Below are 13,109 nucleotides of genomic sequence, written 5' to 3'. Positions count from 1 at the left end.
TTACTACAATGAGTTATTTTTATACTAATACACTTTGACATTTGCATCACATATGCATGTCCATTTGTAAGCCTATGACTTTTCTAATTTTGTAAACTTGCTTGATGGCTCACCTGGTACGGTATTGCATTTGCGATGTGAAGTGCTTGGCGTACGAGTCCTGTGATACATAAATTATGATAAAAGAGCTTAAAGACTTATAAAAGCAAGCTAAAATGGCATGGTTGCTTCAGCAAATTATTTTTATTGTTAACATTGTTGGTTAGGTTTAGTGTAGGTTGTATGTTGATTTCAAATCAAATGCAATAGAGTATAACTCTCAGCACCATTCATCAGGCATTTAATTTCTGACCTGCCACAATATCTACAACAACCAGTGTAATGAAACTTTGCCAGATTTATGTTAATCTCTTTCAGAGATAGAAATTGTCACATAATATCATTTTGCAGAAATGTCGCAACTGGCAGATTTTTCCAATGAGCCTGTTTTGGATATAGTTAACCCAAAAATGAAAATTCTGTTATTATTTACTGATATCGTTTCAAACCAGCATAGCTTTTTTTCCCTATAGAATAAAGGAAAGAGAACATTTAAAAAAAAGTCTTTACAGTATTTTTTTGTATTTTTACAGTATACAGTATTTTTACAGTAAAACATTTGTTTTGGACCCCATTGACTTTCGATGTACGGACATAACCAGTTAAAATGTTCTTTAAAATAAATTCTCTTGTGCTCAGCATAAGAAAGAAAGTCATACAGGTTTGGATTGACATGAGGGTCCAGAACTGGTTTACAGCCCAAACACCTGATTAATCGCAGCATATTTCATGGCTTTTCCAGCCTGTGTTTCATAATCTGTTGGTTAAGTGACCCCAAAATAAGCAGCACTCTCTAGCCTCTTACTGTAATTGCTTTTCATCTATGTAAAAAAAAAATGTTTTTGATTGGATCAACCCAAAAAAGCAGCAGCCATCTTAATATGGGCTCAGAGCCAGGGTCTCTGCTCCTTCATCACTGACAGTTTGGTGCTGGAGTTGAGAAGAGTTGGCCCACATCCTATTGATTCTGCCATCCGTTCAGTCTTGAGCAGACACACACACTCACTCAGCTCCTCAGAAGATTTTCACAGCCATACAAACTGTGTTTGTGGTTTGCATTCCCTAGTCTAATCCCTTACGTGCACATTTCAAAGGTTTCCAGGCGTTGCTAAGAGCAGTGTACACTTACAAAATCCTTAAGTACAGTTTGTGCATATGCAGCAGCAAGGCGTTATCAGTCACTTCCACCATTTGAACACCGATTTGAACTTTATCCATGCACTAAATTAATCAGAAAACCAGAGTTTTAGAACAGTGTAGTGCAAGACAAAAAGCAGATGGTGACCTCGGAAGTACACCAAGAGAGTATTCATAGTGTTGAGGAATGTATTGGAAGTTTCCATTCAGGATTTGGGCCAAAATCATTATGAAGTTGTTATATTCCCAGGAGCCAAGCTTTTAATGACTGATAATATGCAGCATTGCTAAATATAAATAGGCAAAAAGGGGAACTTTATTGTTCAAAAGTTTGGTGTCAGTCAGACTAAATAATGTTTTTGAAAGAAGACTTCTATGCTCACTAAGGCTGGCTGCACAGTAGACATTTTTCAAATCTTAAACGATTTTAAAACCATAGGAGACCACAGGCATGAAGACTGTTCAACCGATTTTTAGCCGTATAATCTTCTGAACGTGCACACTGGGCAATTCGACCAGACCGCGAGACCACACACTTGTCGATTGTTGGAATGATTTTACAGTGACACGTGATCTCATGGAGACTCGCGAGATCAAACGTGACTTGAGAAGAAAAACAAATAGAGGATAGTCAATGTTGTCAGCTGGCTCTCCTGGCGTGCATTCTGTTTCACAGTGAAAAACAAAGTATAAAAAAGAATATGGATGATGTTCTCTGCTTTCGTGGCATGTATTTGGCTGCCAAGTGCACACAACATCCGGTAGGTGACGCTTGCACGCTCTCATTGGCTATCATGGGTATCACGTCAGACGCAGCTCGATCAAGAGTCGTAAATATCAAACATGTTGATTTTTACAATTTGAGTTTGGGGATGCTCTGTCTCGATCGGGAGCACATATATAGTCATAATGACACCACGCAATAGAGGATTTTTGGACAAAAAAATAGTTTGTGACAAGCCTCGGATTGGGCCACACCCCCCAATCGTTCAGTGGTGCAAATAGGGCTTAAAATCGGCCTTAAAATCGTCTAGTGTGCGGCCAGCCTAAGGCTTTATTTATTTGATAAAACATAGAGTAAAAACAGTAATATTGTGAAATATTGTTACAGTTTAAAATAACTGTTTTCTGTTTTAATATTTTAAAAAAATGCAATTTATTCCAGTGATGGCAAAGCTGAATTTTCAGCATCATTACTCCAGTCTTCAGTGTCACATGATCCTTCAGAAATCATTCTAATATGCTGATTTGCCCCTCAAGAAACATTTATCATTATTATTATTATTATTATTATTATCATCAATGTTGAAAATAGTTGTGCAGCTTAACATTTTTTTGTAAACTGCGTTACATTTTTTTTTTTTTCAGGTTCGGCATTTTTTGAAATGGAAATCTTTTGTAACATTAAACATGTCTTTGTCAGTTTTGTTCACTTTAATGCATCCTTGCTTAATAACAGTATTAATTTCTTTACAAAAAAATCTTATTGATCCCAAACTTTTGAATGGTAGTATACTGCCCCAGTTAAGCTAAAAGTATTTTTTTTCTTTTTCTTTTTTCCCCCTGAGATTATACATGGCATAAAGGTTGAAAAATTTAACAGCAAGTTGAAATGGGTGAAAAATGCTGCTCAAATCCAAAATCTAAAAAAAATAAGAATATATTTTTTGTGATCATTTGGCTGAGCTGAGGGACAGATTGAACACATCATCACTGGGCTGGCAGAGATCCAGCGGTCGGTTGAATTGTTTCTGGTGCGCCGGTTGAATCCACTGGGCTGGTACATTTCACTGTAGCTCTCAATGTGAGCTGAACCGATGCCAGTGATCTGAGTCCCAGAGGGCCTTTTCTGACCATCATAAGTCACTGCCCGCTTAGCTGCAGCTGGTGCCCTGAATGCTGATGTGTGTGTGTGATAAAACAGGTCAAAGAAGAGTGAATAATCTTTGTCTATCAGCCTTAACACAGGAATTAGTAAAACAAAACAAAAAAAATATTCTTCATGTTTTGTACTGTTCCTTCATTTGATCTTCTGAATCATGTGTTCAGTCTTTAACTCTGTGGTTAATCTTTTAAGACCTCATAAAATCAAAATGAGAGTTTTGTGGCTTTTAGTGCGTGTCTGTTAACATTGAGACCATGTATATTTCAGTAAAACTTGACAAAATTGTTCTTCTGCAAATATACATGTACAGTTGTTGTCTTTCGGGATCTAAAATATAGATGTGGTGCAGACAAAAAACAAAACAGGATATGATATCATAGAGTGGACCGTCTTAAATGTGTGTCGAGGTCAGTAAGTCTCCTAAAATATAGAATAATTTTACATTTTATGACAAGGCGAATGTCATGGTATTTATGATATTTATTAAAAATAATAAAGTTTTTATAAATAATGACTGATTAAGATGTGTAAACTCACATGCATAAGGTGTAAGGAAAATATAGTATTTTTTGCTTGACTACACCTTGTATGTGTGGTTTTACTGTAATGTCAGCATTTTTTGAAAATGGTACAGAAAAGTTTCAAAACCACATGAAATCAACATGAATACAAAGATTGAATTTATAAGAACTTATATGTTGTAATACTAGTTTATTAACCCTTGTGCTGTGTTATAAAATCCTTTACCTAATTTGGATGTCCCGGTCAAAAATTGCCGGCCTACAAAAAATTGCTCATAATTTTTTTGTTATGCTATCATTGATCAAATATTGGATTACATTTTTTTTCAACACATTTTTGTTCAGTTAGCACAGGTTTTGTTTTTCTTTTTTAAATGGGTTGTTTTAAGCCACATTGATCTGAACTCATGCACCTCAGTTTTTGAGTGAACATTGCTAAAATTATCCACGAATAATGCTTTTTTAACTCCACAACTGAGGTGCATAAACTCAAATCACAAGTGTTACAAGGTGGGGAAAATCTCAATCAGTACAAAACCGATTATAGTTGTTATACCCTGCATGAGCAAAGTCAGTTTAGATATTAGTCCAATGCAACAACATTAACTAGCATTTTTGGGGAAAAGACAACTCTATGGGTCAAAATGACCAGAACACAGCATTAGGGTTCAGGTTTTTTATGCTTATGCTTTAAAAAAAAACTTTGCGTGTAGGTTGTAAAAGTCTGAGCTCTTTCTGACTGTATGATGTGTGTCATGTAAATACTCAGTGATGGTGCTAGTGATTTTATTGCCTTTCTGCTCCTCTGCAGGTTCAGAGTCCTGCTAGTGATAACGGGGTGAGTCCCAGTTCTTCATTTCCTATGTTATGCTTTTCACAGCATGCGCACAATGCAGTGGACTTTGGATTTAATTACTGTTTTGTTTGCGAGAGTGAGCTAATGTCTGGTTTTCATGCATCCAAATGATGCGATTCATTGTGACTGATTGTCAGTCAATTTTTAATCTCTCCGTGTGAGACTGATGCCGCTTGACTGGATATTTGTAGGCATGCAGTGAAGCTTGTCACTAGCTGTTAATTCAAATCTCCATCCACAAGCTTTCGGTCACTGGGAGAGTTTAAGAGATATTGAGATGTTTTAAGCACCAATCTTTGTTTAGTTTAGAGCGGCTGTGAGCCTAGAGAGAGAGATAGAGGACAGCATGAAGTGTTGGTCATATAGTGAGCTGGAGAGGAGCCAGTGTGAGCAGACGGCGTGACCGGGGGAGCATGCTGCTCTGGAGGACATAGAGCTCTGAGACCTGTTGGGAAACTCAGTCTGCTACATGTCTCTATAAGCAGAGATTTATAGGACTGCATGCTCGATTCATCTCTTTAGTAACCAAACACACCCTGCTTAAAAGCCCACAGTGCTCGTGAGAATGTTAGCATCCAAGTGCTGGTTTGTCAAATGATGCTCCTGAGAGGTTTGCTGGAAATGTTGATTCTTGTGAATGTGAAAGCTGTCAAAAATGACATGAATGGGCAAACTAAAACCATAAGAAACAAAATAAAAGTTAACTGAAATAAGATAAAATATACAAAAACTAAACTTCTTTTATTTCAATCAAATATATATATATTAAAAAAAAGAATGAAAATGACAAAAACACACAACTAAATTGCTAAAACTTTAGCTAAAACTACAATGAAAAAAATTAACCAAATTTATATATATATATATATATATATATATATAAAAAATCACATGTACATAATATCAATACTTTGTTGAAACACCTCTGGCACCAATTACAGCCTCAAATCCTTTTGGGTATGATGCGAATAAGCTTTGATCATCATCATTTGGCGATCTTTTTAAAGCCATCTTTTTATCATGTAGAATTATTTATATTGATACTCCAATCAGTATTTTTAGACATTTATTCAGTGCCTGAATTTCATTTTTGAAAATGGGGGGAATTCCCCTCTTAGGTGACCCTTGTGAGAGAGGATTTTTTTAATTTGAGGGGTGGAGGGAGGCATTTTTTAGACATTTTTTCAAAAATATACTTTTATCTCACCTAAATGTTTGATCATCCAGTGAATTTTTGTTTTTATAATCACACAGTTGTTGCAGAAAATCTTACACACAGCACAAGCCTGATTTCACACAGGAGTGCGCTACTGATCCATCTGTTTACCACAAACACAACATTTATCCATTATTTTGATTTCAAATGCAAACATTGTTACTGAAAATGCTTTTTCATTGTAATTTAGTTTTTTTTACAGTAATATAAAAATAATAGTTTATAGACAAGACATGTTTAAATGCAATATAAGCAACACATTACTCAATGCTTTTTACTTTTGCAATTAGTTCTAGATTTATATATTAAGTTGCTCAAGCAAGTAGCAAAACATTTAAACTACTTTTCTTATGTTATCACAAACAATCTAAATTAACTTATGACTGACAGAAACAGTCAGCCTTACTGCATTTTCTTTTGCATTTAAATCATTATTATAAACAGTCCTGCGGTTTATAAATCCTCCCATCTATTATTGCCTTGTTAATCTAAAAGTGCTCTTTTCCTTTAAACCTAGCCAAAAAGCCATATGTGTTGACTGTGAAACACAGTAGACTTTAATTATATGCATTTATAGTGTAATTACTACATTTTTGTGTCAATCCACGTTCATATTTACTGCTACCAGTACAATTTACTTTTGGGATGGTACTCTGCAGGTGATGAGCAGTGCCTGGTTTCCTTCAAACGTGATGCTTATAATTTAGGATAATCAGACCAGAGAATCTTGTTTCTCACGGTCCTTTAGGTGCTTTTTTTTTTGCAAATTCCAAGTGTGTTTTCATGCGTCTTCACTGAGGAGAGAATTGAGTTTGACTACACCGACATAAAGCCCAAATCGGTGGAGTTGTTGCAATGATGTTTGTCCTTCTGTGGGTTTCTCCTGTCTCCACATATGATCATGGAGCTCAACTAGAGTGACCATCAGGTTCTTGGTCACCAGTCTAGACAAGGCCCTTCTCCATCAATTGCTCAGTTTGGGTAGCTCCTGGAGTCCTGGTTGTTTCAAACTTCTTCCATTAAGGGTAACAGAGAGAGATTACATCCTTCTGTGAACCTTCAATGCTACAGAAATTTTTCTGTACCCTTCCCCAGATCTGTGCCTCGATACAATCCTGTCTCGGAGGTCGACAGACAATTCCTTGGACTTCATGGCTTGGTTTGTGCTCTGACATTCACTGTTAACTGTGGGACCTTATATAGACAGGTGTGTGCCTGTTACAAAAGTTATTTAGTCAGGAGCAGTGAGCACTTGTATTTTTCTTTGACAGCATTAGATTTATTATTAGTTTGCTTTCACATTAAGATTGAAAGCACGGATTTAATATAGCCTACTGATACACATGCGTGTATTTCTTAAAAAATTTAAAAAGTTTTATTAATTTTTTCAACAGTAGTAGCCTATCACATACATTCTACTAAACAATAGTAGCCTAATGATACAATGTCTTTAGTTAAACCGAACTTTTATTTTGACGGGTTGCTGTGAATACATTTAAATTGAAGCTGGTTTTACTCAATGAAACGGTAAAATGCTCGTGAAGTGACTCTCAGAGCAGTTCTGGAGATGTTGTTTATGACGGCAGATGCTGAAATCACCGCGAGCGTCACACTTGCGCTTCAGGGTATAGTAAACAAAACCGCGCGTCTCTGCCATTCATTCACTCACACAGAGACTTGCAGAACATACAGGATTCACATTTGAATCTACTTTTGCGGCTTAATATTTGCAGATACTGGTCCATATCGCGATTTGATCTAAGTGTAATGACCTACTTTTGATTAATTCATCTAAACTTGACAAATTCCGTGACATTCCGTGCTAAACTGTAAATTCCGTTTTTATAACTCGATTCTGAGATTCCGTTCGCGTTTTCTACATCGCGGAAATCATACGCCAAGAACCGGGTCGAAAGGGTACTCGGTACCACCGCTACTTAAAAAAACTTGGTACCGTGACGTTTTCATTTCTTTTGTACCGACTTGGTACCGAAGTACCGGGTCTTTTGACAACACTAATCCCGAGCGTCTTTTATGCTCGCCTTGTGCCTTCGGGCAGTCCTTATATCGAGTCCTGATACGTGAGTTTGAACGAGAATGCATGCGTTGGCGGTAATGCATAGACGGACATTATGTAAAAATGTGGACAGTGCCAAAATATAGGTGCCTATTTATACTACAGATATCGATATTTTACGCGTGGCATCGATGCATCGTATCATCAGAAATCGTATCGTTGTATCGATCCATATCGATGAATCGTTACACCCCTATTATGTACATGTGATTTTTTTGTCGTTTTTTTTTTTTTTTATTAATTTGCAAACATTTCAAACAAACTTCTTTCATGTTGTCATTATGGGGTATTGTTTGTAGAATTTTGAGGAAAATAATGAATTTAATTCATTTTGGAATAAGGCTGTAACAACAAAATGTGGAAAAAGTGAAGCGCTGTGAAAACTTTTCGGATGCACTGTATATTGTAAAACAATTACACTGTAAAATAAAGGAAAATGAATATTTCATAGGTATATTATTTTTGCTTTACACTACACTAGGGAAATTACAATACTTCATTCCCAATTTTTTGAAAGAGATATTTTGATTTTGGACTGCATTTAAACCGCTAGCTGTCAGCAACTCGTACTGCACTTTTATTTTGACAGAAATGGCAGTAAAGCTTTTATTTTGAAGGAAAACTCCAGCTTCAGTTAAAACATGTTTACAAAAACACATCTCACTACAAATGAGTGAAATGCTGTAATCGTCTGTCGTAAAAATAAAGCATAACTGGTGGCTGTTGCGTTCCCAAACGTGTGCTAAATTCTTCTCACAGCATGTGCAATAAACGAGTTCACTGCATTCATTCACTGTGAACGGAGCAGTTCTGAGGCTTGGAAAACACCGGATCATGAGCTGATCTAGTTGATGAAGCAAAGGATTAAGCCATATTGTGCTTTCGGTTTTAGTTCATTTGAGAGATACTGTGGTAAAGCATAATGGCCCAAAAAAACTTTAAACACCTTTTATGTTAGAATAAGAATTTTAAATAGTTTAAAAAAACGACACTTTTTGCCCGGAAGACCTATCGTTTCATATCATCATGTGACCACGATAATATCGAGACAGTTTTGCTATCGCAATATCACGATATTGCTAATATCGTTACATCCCTAAGCTGTTATTGAAGGATGAAGCAGTTAAATGAACAGCAGCACTAACTATCTTATATATCTATCTGTCTGTCTGTCTATCTATCTATCTATCTATCTATCTATCTATCTATCTATCTATCTATCTATCTATCATTTTTTGTCTCTCTTCATGTTAGTTTGTGGTTTTACCTTCAAAACGTTTTTTTTTTTATAGCCAAAATTGAAATTTGACTCGGAATCTTTTCAATTTTAAATCTAATTCCATGGCTGAATTTAATTTAAAGGGATAGCTCACCCAAAAATGTCGTTCCAAACCTGTAAGACCTTCGTTCATCTTCAGAACACAAATTAAGATATTTCTGATTAAATCGGAGAGTTTTCTGACCCTGCATAGACAGCAACACAACTACCACGTTCAACGCACAGAAAGGTAGTAGGACACCGGTAAAATAGTCCATGTGACATCAGTGGTTCAACTGTAATTTTATGAAGCTACGAGAATACTTTTTTGTGACTGCGGATTGACCCAGTCGAGAATAAATTGCTTCATAAAATTACGGTTGAACCACTGATGTCACATGGACTATTTTACCGGTGTCCTACTACCTTTCTGGGCCTTGAATGTGGTTGTTGCGTTGCTGTCTATGCAGGGTCAGAAAGCTCTTAGATTTCATCAGAAATATCTTCATTTGTGTTCCAAAGATGAACAAAGGGTTTGGAACAACAAGAGAGTGAGTAATTAATGACGCCATTGTGTTGACTCAGCTGCAGGGGAAGACTAGAATGACTCCTAAGTGATTGAGGTGTTTTGTTGTTGGATGTAATAATGAAAATAGCAGTCGTCATTTACTCCCGACATCTGAGCCTCTGAAGACGCAGAGGATTAACGTTACTTTCGTTTTTGAAGGGAATGCGCCCCCGATCTGCCTAAATGCTTCTATGTTCGCGCAAATCATTCGTGATCCAGCCTCACCTACAGAAGAAGTGAGTATAAGGGTTTTTATGAATCTTTGCAAATCGCCTTTCCTAATAATGTACTAGTTAGCCAGTTTCGCAGCTGAAGTTTACAGTCTGCTCGTCACTCCATGGAAGAGAGGGGCGGGGTCAGCAGACCTCATTAGTATTTAAAGCGACATGGACTAAAAAACAGCTTGCTGAAAACAGAGCTGATTTTGACAGGGTAAGAAAGGTGCTTTTTACACTACCATTGAGAAATTTTAATCAAAGTATGTTATAGACTGTTCATTAAGACCCTAAAGAATCATATCAATTTGTGGAAAATGGCCGTCCTATGACCCCTTAAAAACTGATTGATAGAACAAAAAAAGTAATATGAGCTTTAACTGGCTGCTAAAAATTAAACAGCACTCCGTGTATCCTTAAACAGCTAAAGGTTGAAACACTACATTTCCCATCATGCATGAGACACATTAGGATGTTGATGTTTTAGCTGGAATACAGAGAGGAGGGAGCTCAGAGCTGCACACACCATTCAAAACACTCACACACACAGCGTGAATCACCGAGCACACGCGCTCATACACCCGAGCTCAGATACCAGTCCACGCAGCCAGTGATGTCGGCGCTCTAATCTCCACTCCCATTGGTGGACAGACGCCTGTCAAACACAGGCTGCACGTCTCATTCTCAACAGTTGGACAACACAGCCCCAGCGAACAGGGCTCCCGCCGTGTCAGTAGGGGAAGCGCAGCGAGAGGTGCGCAGAGGAACCTCAGCTGCTCTTTAGTGTGTCCTCTCCGCACATTTCCTCTCCTTGGGATAAGGGACGGTCGTCGGAACTCGCTGCAGACAGCATGCAGCACAGATCCTCGGAGAATACTGGCTTTAACTGTCAGGTAGGATAGAGCGTCCCTAGAGCCTGGCGTCTCTGGTGTGTCCTTGAGAGTGTTTGTGTGCATCTGTTGAGATGTGGTTGATTCAGCGTTGGATTCTTGTTATATAATGGCTAAAGATGTCTTCTTCATTCTGGTTGTTATCTTCTCCTACACTCTTTCTCTCAACCTTCCTGTTTGTGTGCTTGGAGCTATTTTAGTACCGCCTTCCCACGGTTTCTCTGTTTCTCGTCTTTTCCTCTCTCTCCTCATGTCCTTTTCATCTTTCATCTCTGAGGGAAAGGAATCGTATCTGGTTGTCGGGGGGGATGAATCTGATTCAAACCGAAGGGATGAGCTTTAGAAGGAATAAAGGAGCAGATGTGTGTGTAAATGTGAGGACATAAATAGCATATACAGAGAGAAAAGAGGAGGACAGCAAGGTCAGAGGAAGAAAACATTGTATCCAACAGCAGAAAATATTTAGGTCGATGACGAACGAAGCTGAAAATGTGTGTTTTAATTATGCTGATGAGGCACGGGCTGTTTGTGTGAGCGTCATGCTAGTGTGTGCCGCTTTCGGCTCTCTGGAAGGATGCTGATGCTGATCCTTCCATTGCCATGGTAACCACAGCCATCTGTAGGGATCAGTCCCACCGCTCTCGACCAATCGAATGACTCAGATCCCATTTATCCCCCCTCAGCTTCTTCAGCTACCCCAATAATCCCTTCTCTCACCGCTCACGGTCGTTACTGCGCGATCACATGGTTTTGACGACTTACATGCAAGGAAATCTCTTGGAGAGATGAACAGATTGGGTGAATAATGTGACTGATGGCTGGTGACACGCTCTTCTGTTTCGGTTGTTTAAAGGGTCTGGCATCGTGATCTGGCGCTGTGCTGAAAAGCGATCTTCTATGAAAAAGACTGCGTGCAGCAAATGCACGTTATCATTTAATAAAGTTTCATAGGCAAAACTGGGTCACAAGCTACCGTGACCCAGAAAACTGCACGCAGAGCTTTGTGTGCTGAAGAAGATTAACAGGAAGTGATAGCATTTCAGTGTACAAAGGCCTGTTTACGGCAAATCCAGTGCGACTAAGCGACACAAAATTATAAAATGACCACACCAAAATGATTTGTGCTGCTTCTATTTTTAAATATTCAATGATATTGGTTAATATCAGTGTTATTTTAGTATTATTTGCATAGTTTTTTTAATATTTGGAATTAGCTTTTATTTGTTTTTTTGTTTTTTGCCGTTTTTAATATATTTTTAAATAGTTTTAATTTATTTTTTATTTCCGTTTCATTTAAGTTACTAGGCTAATTTTAGTACTTAAATATATCAGTTAGTTGCCTAGAAAACATTTTTTTTTTAAATGCATCTAACAAGTATATTTTATTTCAGCTTTATTTCAGTTAACAAAAATGTTTTGTAATAGTTTTAATGATAACAATAAATTGTTAATCAATGGTGGGTCTTTAATTTTGCATTTCTCTTATTTTTTACAAGTTAATCATTAAAACACCTAAAATTTAACACTATAATCTATCAATTTTATTTTATGCTAATCTCAAAATTAATATCAATGTTTCATACTGTACATTACAAAATTCACTATTAATAATTCTGTGTTTTTGGTCTTTTATTTATAATTCATTTAGACAAAACATTATATAATTTTAATTGATTGGTTATCTACTATAACATGAAATAAATTTAATATCTGTGGCTTCCATAATAAATGTATTTAATAAATATATTAAATAAGTTTATCCTGCATTAACCAATAATGGATCATTTCAGTACAATGTTATATAAGTAGTTTACAGAGATGCTTTGTTTTGTTTAAAAATCATGTTTGTGTGTCATAAATTCTGATCTGTAATGAATATGACTTAAAGCCCCCATGGCATTGGAATCTATGCACCACAATTTCCTGTTTCAAAAGGAAATGCATCAACAAAGGACAGAAAACTGCACTCATTAAGCCATTTCGTGGGGTCTTCAACTCAACATTTGTGTGTGCGTCACCTTTAAACTTCCGTTGTATATTTATGCTGTACTGTTGAGAGAACATCGCCTGAAGGAGCCTACAGGCCCTCAGCTTCAGTTCAGACACAGTTGACTGGACGTTCCTCCTCAGAGGCGACTCTGTCTGCTCTGATTTTAGGAGTGAGAATCATTAGTCCAGGAGTATCTGATCTTCTTTCATCTCCTGTAGAGCCTTTAGGAGTTGTGATGAATTTGTGGTGCTATACAAACCCCAACACAATTCTTGGCTTGTTGTACTTTGGCGATTACTCTTCGCATTAAGCTTCCTTGATAACCCTGAGCGTAAAGCGATCCGGCACCAATCTCCTAAAGCCTTATTACAGAGCTCACTCACTCCGGATGGAGCAG

At 37.2% G+C, this 13,109-nt stretch overlaps 1 protein-coding gene across 8 annotated transcripts in view; it reads left to right on the top strand.

Annotated features, from left to right (window-relative positions):
- The window catches only part of slc4a10a (solute carrier family 4 member 10a), a 52,495-nt gene that overhangs the window by 1,225 nt on the left and 38,161 nt on the right, over nt 1-13,109 (top strand). For 6 of the 8 annotated variants that reach the window (XR_009273314.1, XR_009273313.1, XM_058790767.1 and 3 more), the window contains exon 2: nt 4,454-4,480. The exons of 1 other annotated variant lie outside the window; for it this stretch is intronic. Coding sequence is in view for 5 of the 7 variants with exons in the window: in XM_058790767.1 (XP_058646750.1) it covers nt 4,454-4,480 (27 nt within the window). In the remaining 2 variants the exon portion in view is untranslated. Of the gene's footprint in view, nt 1-4,453; nt 4,481-10,488; nt 10,726-13,109 lie in introns of those variants that run through there. One more of the 8 variants, XM_058790765.1, reaches the window with a different exon arrangement.

The sequence above is a fragment of the Onychostoma macrolepis genome, chromosome 11, assembly GCF_012432095.1.
Source record: "Onychostoma macrolepis isolate SWU-2019 chromosome 11, ASM1243209v1, whole genome shotgun sequence".
NCBI classification, from domain to species: domain Eukaryota; kingdom Metazoa; phylum Chordata; class Actinopteri; order Cypriniformes; family Cyprinidae; genus Onychostoma; species Onychostoma macrolepis.
The sequence above is the reverse complement of the archived record's forward strand: the minus strand, read 5'-3'. Positions and strand labels throughout refer to the sequence as shown.